Source organism: Scardinius erythrophthalmus, assembly GCF_964197995.2.
Source record: "Scardinius erythrophthalmus genome assembly, chromosome: 1".
Lineage (NCBI taxonomy): Eukaryota > Metazoa > Chordata > Actinopteri > Cypriniformes > Leuciscidae > Scardinius > Scardinius erythrophthalmus.
This window is the reverse complement of record NC_138221.1, coordinates 44619780-44639556: the sequence shown is the minus strand read 5'-3', so window position 1 is coordinate 44639556 and position 19777 is coordinate 44619780. Positions and strand designations below refer to the sequence as shown.

Here is a 19777-nt window from a genome sequence, read left to right as displayed (position 1 = left end):
CTGTAAAAACTTTATGCATAATTGAAAAAATTAAGTTATGTGAACTTGACAATTCCACATACTGTAACTTATTTTTTTTTTCAGTTACGCATGAAGTTTATTATCAGGTTAAGTCAACTGGTCATTTTTTACAGTGCGGTTTGTGTTGTTTGGCACAACTGGTGAAGCAGCATGTACTTTCTGGCAAAGATTGAACAAGGAAGTCTTACTATTTAATCCAGTAAAGATGCCTGGTTGGGACCAGCATCCAAAACATTATTAGCTGTCTACAAATGCCTCCACATTATGTGGAAATAAAGAGGAACACAATTAGATTGACAAACTTTGGACAGTTTAATATCTTTCATCAACATGAAATAAACATTGTGAAACAGTCTAAAAGAGAATAAAAAATGAAAATAATAAGGCTACTGGTGCTTATGAGCCACATCATCATGAATGAACAAGGCAAGTGGATAGTTATGATTGACATAAACAAATCAAACCTTATTCCCAGACATCAATGTGTTAACAGTATATTGATTCTATGGACTGTAAACGCTAACTTGGTATCATGAAATTGTGACTGAATTGTGTACATTAAAACATTTCAATCACTTACTAGGGGGAAATACTGCATTTGCTGGGGAATCAATAAAATGTTATCAATTTATCATGAGTAATAAAGGTTTACAATTAGAAGACTAAATTATATTACACAAATATATTATTTCATTATTTACTCTACACAATTTAAACAAACATGTTTACAGAATTAACAAATAACCATCCACTATCTACTTCTTTGTGAACTAGTGTACAAAAAATGTTTCTTAATATGTTGTACATTTAGATTATAACTTAAAGTCCTGAGAAATCAATTATCATTATCATCATTATGAAAGACCAAAGTACACTTTACAATAGGAGAGGCTTCTCATGTCCACACAAACTCCTCTCTGCTGGAAACATCAGTCAGCATGTTAGGGATTTTCTAAAACTTCAAACAAGCATAAAAGCATTTCAACAGCTCTCAACGGCCAATCGTTTCACTGTTTCACTTGATAAAATGCGAATACAAGATGACTCATACGTCTAATAATTGTTTTACTGACATTCTGTATTCTTATGGCCAGTTAAGCGGTGGACTCCACATAGTTGCCAGGAAAATAACCTTTTACTCCATTCAGAACCCCCTCACACCAGCCATCCTCGGTCCTGCTGGTGAGGTAGATGATGTCCCCCTCCTGAAAGACCAGGTCACCTGGGTTGCCTGAGTCGTAGCTATATAGTGCCACCACTTGGTAGGAAAAAGAGTTACGATGGAAAATCAGTCCCTGTAGGTATCTTACATTCCGAATGTCATGACCAGTGGTGGACGAAATACTCAAATCAGGTGTTGAGTAAAACTGTAATAAAATAATACTCTAGTAAAATTATTAAATGTAAAAAGTACTGATTAATGAATTAATGTTGATTTGTTTTACAATTTTATATACAGGTACTCAAAATACGTGTGTGTGTGTGTGTGGGGGGGGGGGGCCGTTTAGGGCTTTATAAGTCAGTAGCAATACCTTGTAATTAATACGATACACACAGACAGAGCTTAAATAGTTTACATCATTATGATTTATTATGAATTGTGAAGTGGCCAACACTAGTCAATAGGAAAGGTTATGCAGACACTCAATATGTATTGATCTGCACATCAGAAAACAGGCGTCACATGTTAACATTTTTAGAAAAAAGCTATGCTAACATGCCAGTTTTCTATCATTTGAAACTGCTGTGGAAGCAGGAAATGCATGGGCTTTCATTTGTGTTATTTTAACGTTCTGTTTAGTTTTCACCTAAAATCTTCCCTGTTCAGACACAGTGATACACAAATGTGGACATTCAAGCATTTCAAACAATGGGCTTAAACAGCTCGCCCTTTTACAGCTGTGATCTAAATCTGATTTTCATTTACAATAATAAATCCTAAAATTTAGAATTTAAAATGTACTTTTCAAGCCATCAGTCGCGTGTACACTCACGCCCAGAGGATCTCCCGTTCTCGGCACATTTTGAGTCTGATTTGTGAATTCATCCAATTGTTGACTCAAGAACTGATGCAATGTCACGGAATGGATGAATGCGAGACGAGGATTCAAATGCAGAGGAAATTTATTAACCGGCAGACAAGGTACAAATTTAAAAACTCAGATTGCAAAACGGGAAGGAAACACCAGGAACAAGCAACTAGGACAAACGAACCAGCACAGGACTACAAACACAGGGAGGCTAAATAGGGGAACAAACAAAGGAGGGTAACGAGAAGGACAGGTGGGACAAATTAACCAATAATCGGATAACAAGATGGGAGGGGCTAGACAATAGACAGGAGAGCACATGGCACAAGGAAATAACATGACAGCCATGTGCTCACAACAGACCAAACAACACAAACACATGACAAACCGGGAGTGTCACAGCTCTGTCACAAACCAAGAGAAAACCCAGAACAAGGGTGACATAACTGTGACATGCAATTGGATCGATCCAATAGCGTACCGCACGATATACGTCACCTTTTCTCATTAATATTCATTAAGCTAGCGACGGTTGCTAGGGGGGTCAAACTCGCGTGTGTCACTCATGCTAGACGCATGTAAACAGTTCACGGACGAGATGTCTACTGAGCTAAACCTGCTAACTCTGTCCGAGAATGATGTCCCCGGTGCCAAATTCACTGGTATAGAAGTAGAAGAACATACAAATATTCAATTGAAGAGATGGCTTGAGTGTAGAGGGCTGAAAAAGACGGGAAAAAGAGCCGACCTGATCCAGAGGTAGATTGTTATCGACAGAATTTCTCCCCCAAAAAACATCGCCTTACGCCACTGACAGTGACATTTTGCAGTTTCAACAAGCTATCTTTTACCACCCTATGTCCTGTCTGTCATATATACTATGTCCTCTGGTTGTCTTACGTCTGACAGTTGTTGGGGGTAATTTATATTATTATTATTAATGTATTTATTTTTTGTTTAGCGATCGCTAATGCTACTTGGTCACAACCAACAACACTTAATTTTTAATTAATATCAAATCTAAATTCTCTCAATTATTTTACCCTCCCCCCTAAGGCTGTTTCCTTACTACAGAAAAAGTAAATCTGTCAGATCTAGGGCCTACCTGTAGCATGACCAGGCTTGCTAGAAAAAGGCAGAGGCTGAACATGTCTTACATATTTAAATAAGAGTATTTTAAGAAAGTAGGCCTACATATGACTTTTATGATAAATGTCATTCAAGGCAGTAGTAGCACCTACAAGTAACTATATATATATATATATATATATATATATATATATATATATATACATACATACATACATACATACATATACATATATATATATATATAGAGAGAGAGAGAGAGAGAGAGAGAGAGAGAGAGAGAGAGAGAGAGAGAGAGTCATTCATTCAAAATAATGTCTAGGGCGTAGACCCATCGTTCACATTTATCCCTCTAGGTTTTTGGCTTTGGGAAACGAATAAAGAATACATCCTTCATATGTGGACGGTCATAGTGTCTGGAGTCGTTTCTGCAAGTTCCATAGCAGCAGTGTTTACTCGGCATGTTCTTATTTGAGGGATAACCGGCAGAAAACAAGCAGTACTAGCATGAATCATAAGCGAGCGCGCTTCTATGTTGACCCCCTTCCGGTTTACGTTGCTGACGTCACGCGGCCTTGCGGTCTAAAAATAGCACTCGTGCGGCACGCTATTCATTGTACAGTGTGATTTGCGAACAGATTTTATAGGCTAATTGAAAAGAATCAGTTCACGAATCGGACACCGGGGTGGGTGATGATTTCTTCAGTTCAAAATAACGAGGAATGACATGTTTCGATAAAACGTAGTGGAGTAAAAAAGTATGATATTATGCTTTGGAATGTAGTAAAGTAAAAGTAAATGTTTCTTAAAGTCCCCCTGTAATCAATAATTGTATCCCTTAAAACTCTTCTTTGATCACCAAAATGACACATTTAAAAGTTTTTTCCTTGAGAAAAAATTCTTCATGCCTTAAAACAGCTGGAATGTAACTCTACACCCTTGCCTCATTTATATGCGGTTCTATAAATATGCAAATTAGCCCCGCCCCCACTCACTCGCACCAGCTCAGAGATCCACTCGTTGATGTGATTGGTTACGAGGTAGTTTGTGAAACACCAACGATTTCAAACCGCGTTTTTGAGACTGTCTTTGGTTCACTGTAGTTTTAAAGAAAAAATACTCAGCAATGGTGTAGACTTATGAATTTGCACATAGTTTGTCTTAAAGTATTAAAAACACCACATAGACATATAAACAACATTAAATACTGGATTTTCACAACAGGGGGACTTTAAAATAAAAAATACTGAGATAAAGCACAGATTCTTGAAAACTTTTATTAAGCTACTGTCCACCACTGGTCAGTACAAAATTATCTCGGAAACCTAAAATGTCAATACAGTCATTGTAAACACCTAATTACGAAATACCAAAGTCTTGCTATTATGATACTGATAAACAATGCAAATTCTTTAGCTCTCTAAAAAAAATTAGTTTGACAACATTAAGCCTACCTTTCTCCAAATAGTCGGCTGGTGCAGATATGTCGTAATCAATAGGGGGAGGTAACGGGGGCATATCCTCATAGTTGTCAAAACCATCTACTGGTGGTGATGGGGGCGGTGCTGGAATCTCAAGGTCTAAATGTGCATCGACACACAATGTTAACACATATAGACGACACTAGAGCAAATGCACCTTTGTCGTCACAAGCGAAGTGTGTGACTTCTGTGCTACAAGCCACATCAAACAAAATTTTGAAAACAATATTTTTTTTCTGCTTCAAACACATGGAAGACCACACAGGCAATCAATCATGATAAAAATAATAAAAATGCATTAGTGGTGTCCATATGTTTGAAAAGAACAATTATGTTTGCAATTCCATTTGTTTACAGTACAAATTACACACTTCACATATAAAGGAATAGTTCACCATAGATAAAAACAAAAATCCATCATATGGCTTCAGATAACTTGGAATATAGTGCACCAGTGTTATTAATAGCTATTTTATTATTAATACTTTGAATTATCTTTTATTTTTACATTTCAGTTTTCATTTGAAGTTTCAGTAACTTTGTGAATTTCGTAATTTAAAAAAAAAAGTATTTATATTTGAATTTTTCAACTTAAAATAAATGCAAGTTTTTCATGTAATATTTATATTTTACTTTAACAACACTATAGTGCATAAATTGCATGGACTACTTCTATCATGCCTTTTTGTCCTTTTTGGAGCTAAAAATCATACAGGCTTGGATTAACATAGTGAGTAAATGATGACAGAATGTTAATTTTTTGGCTGAACTATCCCTTCAAAGTCACCGGACTCATTTGAGTTTTCAAAAGAGAGATCTAACTTCGTTGAGGATGTAGATCGAGTGTGGATCCAGTTGCATGCCAGAATGGCGTGATACGAGGTCAAATTATATGCTGGCTTGGCTCGCTGAAGAGCAGATTGAGGGAAGTGGCAAATATTAAGGAAGAAAAGAGCATCAGACAGCAATGCGCCACACTTACCCAGGTGCTCTAGGCGAGCAGGGATCCTGCACAACGGGCTGAACGAAGCAGGCGGAGCCAGAGGAGGCGGGTATGGAGGGGGTGGGGGTATCATGACTGACAGGTGTTCATAAAGAGAAGTGCGATGAAATGTTTAACTAATATGAACAGATTAGAGATGTTTTCAAGGGCCAGATAATAAGAGTGATTTTAACTAAAAGAGTCTTTGAAATGTCGAATGTTTTTGGTATGTCGTATCAACATTTTTGGCCTCAAAAAGAGGAACTACCAATGAACTGTAATGAATCAGGTTTTAGGAATGAGCGGGGCCTTACGTGATTGAGCAGAGGGCAGAAAAAGCGAGCGTGTGTACAGCGAGCGAGCGCTGGGGCCCATGCGGACCCTCAGAGAGAGAGAGCGAGAGCTAGGAGGATGGCGTCGCACTCGTGACCGGCGAGAACGCGGAGCTGAGTGAGAAGAGAGAGACAAGTGTGAAAATAAGAGCATAGAGAATAAAAGCTCACAGAAACAAATAACAGCAACACCAAGATTAAGAGCAAAGGCTGGCTGTAACAGAAAGCAAACATGTGATCATTCAAAGCATTTTGAAGCGAGACACAAAGCATCACACAAAACAAAATACCACGTTTGAACAAACATACGCTTTGATTTGGACATTTTTGTACCTTCAAAGTTCTCTTCATCAGGCAGAGGCGGTGGGGTTGGAAGGTCAAGGCCATCAGGGGCTGGTGGAGGAGGCATGTCACTCGGAGCTTCTGGTAGAGGAAATCCATTCTCCTCGGCCACTAGACAAAACATTTCTTTATTCAATTCTATTATACTATTTTTAAACTATTGTCATTTGATTATTTTCCTCTGGCTCCACTGCAGCAGCATCCATATATGCCTACTGACCGGATTGTATTTTTACTACACACATGCTTACTTCTAGAACATACTTTCTTTTTATTTATTTTTGTGTGTATAATGTATCATTTTTTATTTGTTTTATTTAATAATATGTAGGTTAGTCTAGTAAATCACAGGTTCTTAAGTGCAAGTTCTTACACTCGCAGCTCAAGTCCTAACCAGTCTGTCTACACTGAACATGAAACAGCTGAGGAACATGACACAAACTCAACCATCAGATCATATTTAATGTTTAATGCACAGTTACACTACCCTTCAAAAGTTTGGATCAGTAAGATTTTTTTGAAAGAAACTAATAATTTTTTTCAGCAAGGACACATTCAATTAGAGTTATTTATGTTACAAAATATTTCTATTTCAAATAAATGCTGTTTTTTTGAACTTTTGAAGTATTCTGAAAAAAATAATTTTTGTTTCCAGAAAAATATCAAGCAGCACAACTGTTTTCAACACTGATTTGAATAATAAATGTTTCTTGAGCATCAAATCATCATATTAGAATGATTTCTGAAGGATCATGTGACACTGAAGACTGGAGAAATTATGCTGAAAATTCAGCTTTGCAATTACAGGAATAAATCACGTTTGTAAATATATTCAAATAGAAAAGTCAAGTCAAGTCAACTTTATTTATATAGCGCTTTTCACAATACAGATTGTATCAAAGCAGCTTCACAGTATTAAATAAAATAGTACATCAGTGTTTGTTTCTGGTGTAAAACATCCACGTTTGGTAATGCAGATCAATAGCACTGTTGAATCGATTAATCAAATTAAGTATCCCCAACTGAGCAAGCCAAAGGCAACAGTGGCAAGGAACCGAAAAACTCCATCAGGTGACCTAATGGAGAAAAAAAAAACCTTGGGAGAACCCAGGCTCAGTCGGGGGCCAGTTCTCCTCTGGCGTTTATGAAGTAGAGACTGGATTTAACTGTAAGATTAAAATATTATATGAATGCCTGGCTGAAGAGATGCGTCTTTAATCTAGTTTTAAACTGGGAGAGCGAATCTGAGCAACGAACAGTATCAGGAAGGCTATTCCAGAGTTTTGGTGCTAAATGTGAAAATGCTCTCCCTCCTTTGGTGGATCTGGATATCCTAGGTATGACCAGAAGCCTCGAATTTAGTGATCTTAAAGAGCGCGATGGATTATAGGGCGATAGAAGATCCGTTAAATAAACTGGAGCTAAGCCGTTTAGGGCTTTATAAGTCAGTAGCAATACCTTGTAATTAATACGGAACTTTATAGGTAACCAATGTAGTGATGATAAAATTGGTGTTATATGGTCAAACTTTCTTGATCTAGTAAGAACTCTAGCGGCGGCATTTTGGACTAACTGTAGCTTGTTTATTGAGGATGCAGGACAACCAGCTAATAAAGCATTACAGTAATCTAGTCTCGAGGTCATGAATGCATGAACTAGCTTTTCTGCATCAGAGACAGATAGCATGTTACGTAATTTAGCAATATTTCTAAGGTGAAAAAATGCTGTTTTTGTAACATATGAAATATGATTTTCAAAAGACAAGTTACAATCTAATATAACACCCAGGTCTTTTACTGTAGAGGATAAAGTAACAGGACACCCTACTATGTTAAAGTTGTATTGTGAGAGGTTTTGTGGGCGGTTTTTTGAACCGATAAGTATTACCTCTGTCTTATCTGGATTTAATAAAAGAAAATTGTGCGTCATCCAATCTTTTATATCTTTAACACACTCTGTCAATTTGGATAATTTAGCGTTTTCATCCGGCCGTGATGAAATATATAGTTGAATGTCATCAGCATAACAATGGAAACTAATTCCATGTTTCCTTATAATATTTCCAAGTGGCAGCATATATATTGAGAATAATAGAGGGCCTAACACAGATCCTTGCGGCACTCCATAGTTTACTGGAGTTATGATCGATTTTTCTCCGTTTAAATAGACAAAATGGTAGCGGTCAGATAGGTATGATCTGAACCAGCTTAATGCTTGTCCTTGAACACCGGTATAGTTTTGTAGCCGATCTAAGAGTATTGTGTGATCTATAGTATCGAACGCAGCACTAAGATCAAGTAAAACTAGTATTGAGATACAGCCTTGGTCAGAAGCTAAGAGTAAATCATTTGTGATTTTAACGAGCGCAGTTTCAGTGCTATGATGCGGCCTGAACCCAGACTGAAACTTTTCATAGGTGTCATTTTCTTGCAAGAAAGAGCCCAGTTGGGCAGACACAACTTTTTCTAATATTTTGGACATAAAAGGAAGATTTGAAATGGGTCTATAATTTGCTAGGTTATTTGGGTCTAATTGTGGTTTCTTAATGAGTGGTTTTATAACTGCCAATTTAAATGTTCTTGGAACATGACCTAAAGATAAAGACGAGTTAATAATATTGAGGAGAGGCTCTTCCACTACAGGTAACACTTCTTTCAATAGTTTAGTTGGTATGGGATCTAATAAACATGTTGTTGTTTTAGAGGAAATGATAAATTTATTTAACTCTTTTTGTTCTATAGTTGTAAAGCACTGTAATTGTTCTTGCGGGGTGATAATCGAGGCTGAATTATAAGGCGCGATTGAAGATTGAACGTTTACAATTCTGGATCTGATGTTTTCTATTTTCTCAGTGAAAAAATTCATGAAATCATTACTACTAAACTGTAACGGAATATTTTGTTCAGGTGACGCTTGTTTATTTGTTAGTCTAGCCACGGTGTTAAATAAGAACCTAGGATTGTTTTGGTTATTTTCTATTAGTTTGCGGAGATGCTCAGCCCTGGCCGCTTTTAGGGCCTTTTTATAGCGTGACGTACTGTCTTTCCAAGCGATTCTAAAAACCTCTAAATTAGTTTGTTTCCATTTACGCTCTAAATTACGGGTTTCTCTCTTTAGAACACGAGTAGTATTGTTGTACCATGGTGCTTTAATTTTCTCTCTGACCTTTTTTAGTCTCATAGGTGCAACAATATCCCATTTTCCAGAGAGAACGGTGCTCATAGTGCTGGTTAGTTCGTCTAGTTCATCTGTTTGTTTAGGTTCAGGCAGCAGCTGAGACAGATCCGATAAGCAATTTGAAAAATTATCTATGGTGGATGGAAGGATTGTTCTGCCTAATCGATAACGCGGCGCAGCATGATATATTACCGGGGTACGTAATATGCAAGTTACCATGTAATGGTCAGTTACATCATCACTTTGCGGAATGATATCTATATCGGTTGGATCGGTTCCATGTGATATAATTAAATCGAGTGTATGATTAAAACGATGAGTTGGTCCGGTAACGTTTTGCTTAACCCCAAAGGAGTTTAATAAGTCTATAAACGCAGCCCCTAACGTATCATTTTGATTATCTACGTGTATGTTAAAATCTCCAACAATTAATATTTTATCGACATTGACCAATAGATCTGAGAGAAAATTTGCAAATTCTTTTAGGAAATCAGCGTAAGGCCCTGGTGGTCTATATACGGTAGCCAAGGCTAAAGATAATAGGGATGTTTTTCTATCATCTAAGAGCGTAACATTTAGTACAAGTACTTCAAATGAAATAAACTTATAACCCGTTTTCTGAGTAACATTGAGAATATCTCTATAGATAGTTGCAATACCGCCGCCACGACCAATCAGACGGGGCTCGTGCTTATAGGAGTATCCTGATGGAGTAGACTCATTTAGACCGAAATAATCATTTGGTTTAAGCCAGGTTTCAGTAAGGCAAAGTACATCTATGCTATTATCTGTGACTATTTCATTTACAATAACTGCCTTAGGTGTGAGTGATCTAATGTTTAAAAGACCTAGCTTTAGAAATTGTTTTTGTTTACTAATAGCAACATTTTCTGGTTTAATAACAATTAGATTTTTCCTAGATCCTGCAGTAGATTTATTATTTGATCGCACTAAACGAGGAATAGACACAGTTTCTATGCAATGTTCTACACTACTATTTATATCAGTTAATTTGGTGCAGCAGAGACTATGATTTGGACTTTTGGTTAATAGTCAAAAGGTATTTAACATTTTGGAGATGTTATCTGACAGAAGATCCGATCCGAATCTGTTTGGGTGTAAGCCATCAGCACGGTATAGCCTAGGACGCTCCCAAAACAGATTCCAATTATTTACAAAGAGCAGTTTCTGCTCATTGCACCATGACGTTAACCATTCATTTAGCGCGAATAATCTACTAAACTTGTCATGTCCTAGACGGTACGTGGGAAGCGGTCCTGACACAATGATCGTTATATCAGGCGATGTGCTGCGTACCGTATCGATCAGATTCCTGAAGTCTTTCTTCAGAACTTCCGTCTGGCGCAGCCTGATGTCGTTCACTCCCGCGTGCAATACCAAAGTTCCGACGCGCTCGTTATCGTTCAGAATCTCGGGAACGCGAGCAGCGATTTCAGAAACACGAGCACCAGGAAAGCAGTGACTGTGCACCTTATTTTTACCTGATGTAGCATGGACGTGCCGAACAATGGAATCACCGATGATCACAGCATCGCGTTCTGTTTCGCGAAGAGCGGAGAAGCGGTTCTCTGATTTGTGAGCATCAGCGCGTGATGTTTCAAGAGCCAAACGCCGGTCTCTCAGCTCGGCCTGTCTCACTAAAAGGTCGTGGATCTGTTTCTCAACAGCTTCCAGCTCAGACTGTACCGCGTGCAGCTCAAATGTGTCCTCACCTGCACCAAAAGGTAGACTACTTGCATCTGATATATTCGCCATTTTAACAGATGGACAGTAAGTTAGCAACGACACTACCAGTGATGCTATCAATTAATACTAATTTCTGACAAGCGTCTTAGATATAATCCGTCTTTTAAGTGGTACGGGTGTAGAGTAGACGCACGATAGGTGAAAAATGTTTGTAAGTGAGTGTTGAGAAGACGCGTTCAGCCGTGATCCCCGGGAGTAACCTATAAGAGTATCCAGCGTAGAATCACTAACAGGCTTGAGACACGTCTGCTCAACAGTCCGCGTTGTAACTATGAGGTTTGAGCAGTAGTGCTTCTCAGTGAGGAAAAGTAGAAAATGTTTGTTGTAAGTAAGTTTAAAGAGTAAAATCAAGAATTATAAATCAAATCGATAGAGCTCCAAAGACAACAACGCGTTCAGACGCGACGCATGCGCATTCGACAACCAACAACAACCAGTTATTTGAAATTGTAATAACATTTAACAATATTACTGTTTAAACTGAATTTTGTTCAAATAAATGGAGCCTTGGTGAGAATAAGAATCTTCCCATTAGTTCCCATTAGCATGAACTGACATTGACTAACAATGAGTAACTATTACAGTATAAAATAACGGTTCGTTGTTAGTTCATCTTAACTCATGTCTGTAAAACAATATTAACAGATACAACTTTTGATTTTAGTAATGTATCAGTAAATGTTGAAATTACCATTAACTAAGATTAATAAATGCTTTAGAAGTATTTTTCATTGTTAGTACATTTTAACTAATGTAGTTAACTAGTACCGTCAACAAATGGAACCTTATTGTAAACCAAAAAATCCTACCGATCTGAAACTTTTGCCTGGTATTGTATGTGGAGCGGCTGGTAAGGACAACAAATGTATTGCTCCTTGCTTTATCTTGTCACATCTAGATGGCGTATGGCGTAACCTCCTGAAACCTTTGAATGTCCTGCCATGTTGATTGATCTGTCAGTCAGCACAAACTAACCTGTTTCAAGAGGTGGAGCTGGTGGAGGAGGTGGTGGTATGGTTATCAGGCTGCTGGGATCAGATGTATTAACTGAAGCAGGCATGGGTGGAGGTGGGGGGATGTCGGTACAGTCAAAGGGAGGAGGTGGAGGTGGATCAGTCATCTGTCCGTGATCCTTTTCACCCTCTGCCTCCATCAGTGGGGGTGGAGGGGGTGGTCCTTCATCCAGCAGCGAGCGGATGATGTCACCATCAGGGCTGGTGGGCCAGCTGGGCACTACAGGGGGCGGCACGGCTTTCCCAAAGCTCGAACTGTGGTGATGGGAGAAATCCAGTTATGAAAACTGATACAGATGTGACGTTAGGATTATAATCAGGATTGATAAAACATTTTATGGGCTCTCACGCAATAGACTTGTCATTAAGTGAGGTGAGGGACGCTCCATGAGACAGAGTGGGAGCCACAGGACACTGGACAGGCTCTGGAGGACGGCTGCCTCGACTTGATGATCATGCACACACAGAAACACATACTGAGCTGTCAAATAGTTAATATTAGACATGTACTTCTGTATTTTATGCAGAAAGCCTCTAAAAAGACACGTGCATGTCTCATGTACTCGTGCTGAGAAACTAATGCTACCACAATGCAAGCCTTGTTGCTTTCAGGCAGTGCAAAGAGGGGAAGTGGGTAGAACAAAACTAAAATCACTTCCTGGAGAAAGGCCCTCTAACTGAGAAAGAAGAGGAACAGAGGCCTGTGAAAGAGAGGTTAGTATGAGTATATCTCATTTCATCCGAATTTTCTTTTTTATGAACAACAGAGACCTTTTCGTGGAGAATCTAAACCAGAATAAAAGGAGATGTGATGAGCAGCATGATAGTTTGTATAAGGGTGGCTGTGGTCATGTGGGCATGCCAGGAGATCAAGCAGAGAATGAATAAATGTAAACGGCATTCTCACACAGGATGCATACTGGTGATCAAAAACTGATAGACACTGCATGACAGAATGAAAATTCCTCGAGAAATGTTTTTAAAATTAAACAGCATCAGAGCACTCATGGCACAAGATGCTAAAAAAAATAGCCTGACACTTTGTAATGGTCACAGAATCCCTTAAAGCACATTCTGTACATTAAAGTTAAATAGAAATATATATTTTTTTAAATCCAAAAAAATACAAATCCACATAACACACTTGCACTTAAACTGCAATTAAAATGAAAACTGAAAATATTCAAATAAAAGCAAATTCAAAATCTAAATAAATTCTATAAAAGTATTTAAATAATTCTAAAATCAGACTCGCCCTATGTGAACAGGCCCTAACATGTCAAACAGATGTACCTCAGCGTGCTGCCGCTCCGTGTCATCGTAGCTGTTTTTAACTGTGGCTGGCCAGAATCCTGAAAACAACAAATCTGATGATTAGCAATTTGTAGATTGAACTTAATTATAATATCAAAACAAAAACAATCTACCTGACCACCATGACTCCTTTCTATTAGGATTATCTGTTTCCCTTAATATTCCAACAGGGGACATAGGGAAACCAGTGTGAAAACATTTCATATCTCTGTAACTCTTTTTGATGATGCTAGTAGCACAGAACTCACACGCTTCAGCTTTACATGAGGTAAATAAATATAATTATATTTGAAGAGTTCAGATGCAAAAGCATTCAAGTGCCATCTGAAATTTTCTTCTAGAATGATCATTTTTATCAAGCTTGTATATTAAAGTTAGTAATTTCACTTAAATGGCAATAAAAATTACCTATTAATTGACATTTAAGTGAAATTATTGAACTTAAATATACGAGCTTGATATAAATGATCATTCTAGAAGAAGATTTCAGATAGCACTTAGAGGCTTTTGCATCTGAACTCATTTATTTATACTAATGTTCAAAAATTAGGGTCAGGAATATTTTATTTTTTATAAGTCTCTTCTGGTCACCAAGGCTTAATTTATTTGATCGGTAATATTGTGAATTATTATTACAATTTCAAATCACTGTTTTCTAATTTATTCTATTTTGAAACGTATTTTATTCCAGTGATGTCAAAGCTGAATTTTCAGTATTATTACTCCACAGTCTTCATAGTCACATGATCCTTCAGAAATCATAGTAATATGATGATTTGATGCTCGAGAAACATTTCTTTTATTATCAAAGTTGAAAGTAGTTGTGCTGCTTAATATTTTTTGTGGAAACCATGATACACCATAATTTAATGCACCCTTGCTGAAAAAAACAACAACGTACTGATCCCAAACTTAATGCTTATAATAAATGTATGATTAAAACAATAACATCTCAAATGAAAAACTACCTTCTGCAAGTATAAAAATATGTGTTTGTGCTTATGAGTATATGCACAGTGTAAGACTTGGTGTGTGTGTGCTTACTTGATACACTTTCTAAATATGGATGTGCTTCACCAGTCTTCTGTGGCAAGTGGATTCCTGTAAAAGTCTGCTAAATGCTATACAGACCTAGCAGGGTATCAATGAGCTAGCTTAGCATGAGCAGCACCAAGTAAAGACTGTAGCTGCTTTTCCCACGCTGCTTAGTGGCTGGTAGCCAAATGTGTGTTTGTTTTTTAGGGAAAGAGGAGTGTAAAGGAGGTAGGAAAAGAGAGTAATCTGAATGTGCCTTTGCTCTGAGTTTGTGTGCACTGTTAATTGGTCAGACTAAATGCTTTATAACAGGATGTGGTCAAGTGCGTGACACGAAGAGATACTCTATTTTTTTACCATTTTTATTTTTATTTCAAACTGTTATGAAGGGAAGAAATGTAAAGTTCCATGCTGAAACAGCTAAATGTTTTATCTTAAAGATTCTTGACACCATTAATCATTGTAACACTATGTGTCACACTATTTATACTTTACCCTAGGTTAGAAAATAATACTGAACAGACAAGTGTTTCACACTGAACAATTGTAAACCCTGGGTTAACATTGTTATTTGCACAGCACGCAACATGTATTTTTCGTTCCACTTAATATATTTCCTTTTACATTACAACATTGTTTCCCCTCAAACACTGAAAACTGTTCAAGGCACATGGATATTTAAGCACTAAGGCAGATTCTGGTTGGTTGTCTTGATAATTAATTAACTTACTGTAACACACTGTATACCTCTGACACCACAATATGGGGGGTTAACCATGCTCTGTACTCACTTCATGAGATTGTGTGTGTGTGCTCACCTTCACGCCATGGCCAACAGAGTCCAGGCTGGAGAAAGAGATGGGTGTGCGGGAGTACTTGAGCTTGGCTTCTTTATTTTTTGCAGGGGGGACAATCTTATGACTGCGCGAAACCCTCTTGGCAACTGTGAAAGCGCCAATCTCTCTGCGGGCCACCTTCTCCCTGTGCATGTCCACTGTCTGTATACAAGCAGAGAGATTGGGAAAAGTGACACCTGGAATTCTCCTCTAAAACAACGTTTTGGTAGAAATCTTCACAATCGACATGCTACAATATCACTCATTAAACCGCAGCCTGGAAGAAATCTTGATTCTGATTAGTTTCCGCTGCTTTCTGCAGTCAGATTTTGTTGTTGCTGTTGCTTATACACTTAATGATTAATATTAAACATGAAAAACATTTTTTAAAACACTATGTAACCCATTTATTTTTTATTAATTTATTAACTAATATTAAATGTTATATTTTGGTAACACTTTATTTTACAGTGTCCTTTTTACATAATGTTCCATGTAGTTGCTATAATAATACCAGCAAGTATTACAAACCCTAATCCTACCTTTACCCTTTGGTAAGAACATGTTGTTGATTAATATTACTCAGTACCTAAATATATAAATACACTGTAACAATGACACTTTAAAAAAAGTGTGACCAATTTTCTTTACTAATTTTATTAATCATGAATTAGTTCACAAAGCAATTAGCTGTTAATGTTACATCTGCCCATTCTACGGGCATTATTATCTAAACCACTAAAACCCTTAAAAATATTTTTTTTTTCATTGAAATAAAGCTGAAATAAAAATTCAATATAGATATTACATGAAAAATCTAAAGAAAAAATAGTAATGTTGCTTTGGTAGCTAACTGAAATAACACAAATTGAACTGAAGTTCTGAAATTACTAAAACAGAAATAAAATAAAAAACGAATAAAAATGACAAAAGATCATAACATAATTACTGGAAATTATAAAAGCTTGTTCAAAATAGTAATAAATATTAAAATAGTACACAAACAATTCTAAAAATAACACTGTCAACAGGACTATATTAAAAATATAACCGTAAGCATAATCTAATGGTATTTACATCCACCACAGCCTAAATCTGATTGCTGATCTTATGCTGCACTCAGTCCCCTCAGTATAGGTTTAGTCTGTGATGTAGGAGGAACTGGAAGTCTCGCTAAGACATTAGATTCTTCCTGAAATATGCCAATCTGGCTTTCCTCTGTGGGCACTCAGATAGGGTGAGAAGGATCAGTATTACTCCAGGCCTGCTTGTTACAGCTCTTCTTGGGCACAGGGCAGACAATAGAGAACATCAATCAGCGTTCAAACTTTGCTTCTGAGCGAGAGAACAGTGGCCCTTTCATTCCAAGTCTGGGATCTGGCTCACCCCCTCTCAGCCCTGCCTCAGGTGACCTGGTTAGGCAGGCTGGGCACGGAGCGCACTGGAATGCTGCTGTGCCGCAGTGAGAGGAGCCAAGGGAACCGAGGGGCAAGGGGGGCCCTGGTGGCATGGAGTATTATCACCCGGGTGACAGGGGGCCCCAAACAGTGACTACCTACACTGAGATTTGGGACATTTCTACAACAGCACTCAGCACTTTACAGTAGGAAATCCTCCTTTACCAAGAGACCAAGAGCGGTTTTGCAATCAAGCATGTTATTACCATGTTTGCCAAGCAGTAATAACAGAGAAACCCTTTTTGAAACCTTTCCCAGATTCATGTTCAGTTCAAATGTATGACAAAACTCAAGGCTATAACAATCATAATCGTTTAAAAGTCTTATCAGAAGGATTGTGTATCACTGAATTTTATTGAGAGTGCTTTTTGAATTCAATTCAATTACTGAATTTAAATTGAGATTGAAAACATGATGAAAAATTGCAATTTGAAACTGAATATAAGTAATGTAAATGTAAAGAAATTAATAAAAATGCTGTATATATAGTTTTTAATAAAACATAGAATTTTCTATATAAATTACCCAGAAATGTTATCATAACTACAACATATAGGGCTTTTCCAGGAACAAACAAAAACATTTATTTAACTTTTCTATTTTTATTTTTCATTTTATGGACTATGATGGAATAGATTAAAATGACAATATTTATGAATGACAATAAGTATTCTGTGGATGCGATAAACATTTTGTGGTGATGTATGAGTTGATGTACAGAGGTAATTGTTTTGACATATTGATGTTTAGAGAAATATTGGGAAACAAATAGGTATTGATGTTTTGCAAAACTTGTATTCAACTGATCATTATCATAGTTTAGAGACCAAACCTTGTACCCATATATAATTACTAAGGGAAGTAAGGAACCAGCACATGCACAACTTCCTTTTTTTTTTTTTTACGAAATGAAAATCGACATTGTGGAGCCGACAAAGTTCATTGAGTCAGCATGATAGGACTTAACTGCTTTACACTGATAATAATGACTGTATCGTGATCATATGATCAAAATAACACACATGTTCTGAAGTATCTCAAAATATTTGACTGTATATTGATTCCAGTCTCCCAAATATACCGATACCTGTCCGATCTGGTTGACGGAGGACTCTATCTTGCGGAGCTGCAGGGTCTGTGCATCCAGAAGCTTGAGCACATTGGTGGCCAGAGAGCTGATCTGATAGGCCACACTAGCCAAAGACTGAGCAGTGAAGGCCTTGGTCTCCTCCAGAGCTTTGCTGGTGTCATTTCCAGACTGCAGAGGTAGAAACATCCGTTAAACAGACGTGACGCCATTCAAACAGGTTCATTTTACTTCATCTTAATGTACTTTATTACTAGCTGTCATTGTGTTGCATGCAATACATGATCTCATTTTACATCCTGTCTAAAAAAAACAAACAAAAAACGGAACAAATTGTTTTGTATACAAGTGCATTTGTAGCCAAATGCAGTTAGGCTACTTTCATTTTCTGTTCTTCTTTCCACTGACTTCTATTGTGTTTATAATGGGTCAGTTATATTAATTATACTTTAAGGATTAACCTACAGGAGTAGGATTAACCTACAACTCACACAAACCTTTTTGCATTTTTAGATGTTTAGACATTAGTTTACTAAGCAATTTCCGTCTCTGAGACCGCTGACAGGTGATCACAAGTTTTACTCTTTGTGTGGAGTCAGATTTGGTCTCTACTGCAAGGAAGAAGACAGACTTGCTTCATCTTCTCACTTGTATGTGTTCCTTCCTGCCTGAATTACAAGAGCATGCACATTTATATTGAGCAACCTTTTAAATACGAGTATACGCAGGTAAAAATAAAAGTTCCACTGTTTTAATCTGCTTCAATCTGTTATCAGTTGTAGGCTACAAAGTGGGAAAGTCAGTATAGCCTACTGAGGGGCTCCAAACACTCCTCAGTAAAATAAATACTATACAATTTGATCAGGTAGAGGAATTATGAAAGGGCGCAAGATATTGTCACGCGTTTTTAAAGTTGAATTTCTATTAACTTGAACGCCACGTTTTAGAGACGCGAGCCCAACGCTCTCTGTAAGCGCGTTTTACACAGAAAAACAATGGAAAACCCTTACATTTATAATGACTTCACTTAAGTATGTTATTACAATGTTTAATTACATTAATTCAATTAAGTTAAGTTGTTGTTTTGTAAATGACACGTCTCGTCATTTTTAAGAGTCTCAGTTAAGCTGCTCGAGCGCGTGTCAGCATCTTACCTGCAGGTAGTTGCTCTCGCAATACTTCGCTACTTCGTGTAAATTGTTGTAGTTGTCTAAAAGTGCTTTGCGAGCTGAGGGGGCATCCTCAAGTATTTTTGTAACTTCTTCGCCGTAGTTTTGATCCTTCATTGCGCGATGGAATGATAGACTGTTGAAGAACAACTCCGGAAACCTCCGTGCGACAGCAGACTACTGATGTCTGTCAGTCAGACCCCATCCGCCACTGCCTTCCTCTGTCATCAGTTCTCCTTTGATGCTGCAAGCACATATCTGCTCATGGGGTGTGCAAGCATGTGGAAACCAGGCGCTTTGGATGCCATTTTATATTTAGACCCCATTTACATTTAAAACAGCAAGCAATAATTTAGCAGCTAAATTGACTAGTTCAAGAAACATAATAGCATACTACACATACTAATACTGCGGTTTTATTACTGCTACTTTCACGGTGAACACACGCCCTCTAGCGATTGTATTGACCATGTGTCTATAAAAGTGAACTATGAGGAGAGGCTTAAAAGGGACCTTCATGAAACCCAAAATCAGTTTGGTCATTTGGCCACGGTTTATTTAAACCAGAAAATAAAATAAACCTTTACATAATAATAATAATAATAAAAACTTATATTGTAAAATGAATTACTTGCATTTCTAGGG

General features: G+C 37.4%; 1 protein-coding gene across 1 annotated transcript; it reads right to left on the bottom strand.

Moving 5' to 3' along the window:
* Positions 1–320: 320 nt before the first annotated feature.
* Positions 321–19507, bottom strand: abi3a (ABI family, member 3a). Its single transcript, XM_081372172.1, has 9 exons — positions 19118–19507; positions 17964–18134; positions 15402–15581; positions 13528–13586; positions 12584–12679; positions 12197–12489; positions 6269–6388; positions 4595–4720; positions 321–1279 (listed from the first exon to the last, which is right to left on the bottom strand). The coding sequence occupies exons 1-9, from the start codon at positions 19247–19249 to the stop codon at positions 1116–1118; spliced, it is 1341 nt and encodes a 446-aa protein (XP_081228298.1). The 5' UTR covers positions 19250–19507; the 3' UTR covers positions 321–1115.
* Positions 19508–19777: the final 270 nt, after the last annotated feature.

Excerpts from the sequence above, each read along its gene's own strand:
- abi3a (XM_081372172.1), bottom strand. The coding sequence starts at position 19,249 with ATGAAGGATCAAAACTACGGCGAAGAAGTTACAAAAATACTTGAGGAT. Across the intron at positions 15,582-17,963 it reads CCGTCAACCAGATCGGACAG|ACAGTGGACATGCACAGGGA; the intron begins GTATCGGTATAT and ends GCTTGTATACAG. Across the intron at positions 13,587-15,401 it reads CTGTTGGCCATGGCGTGAAG|GATTCTGGCCAGCCACAGTT; the intron begins GTGAGCACACAC and ends TGTTGTTTTCAG.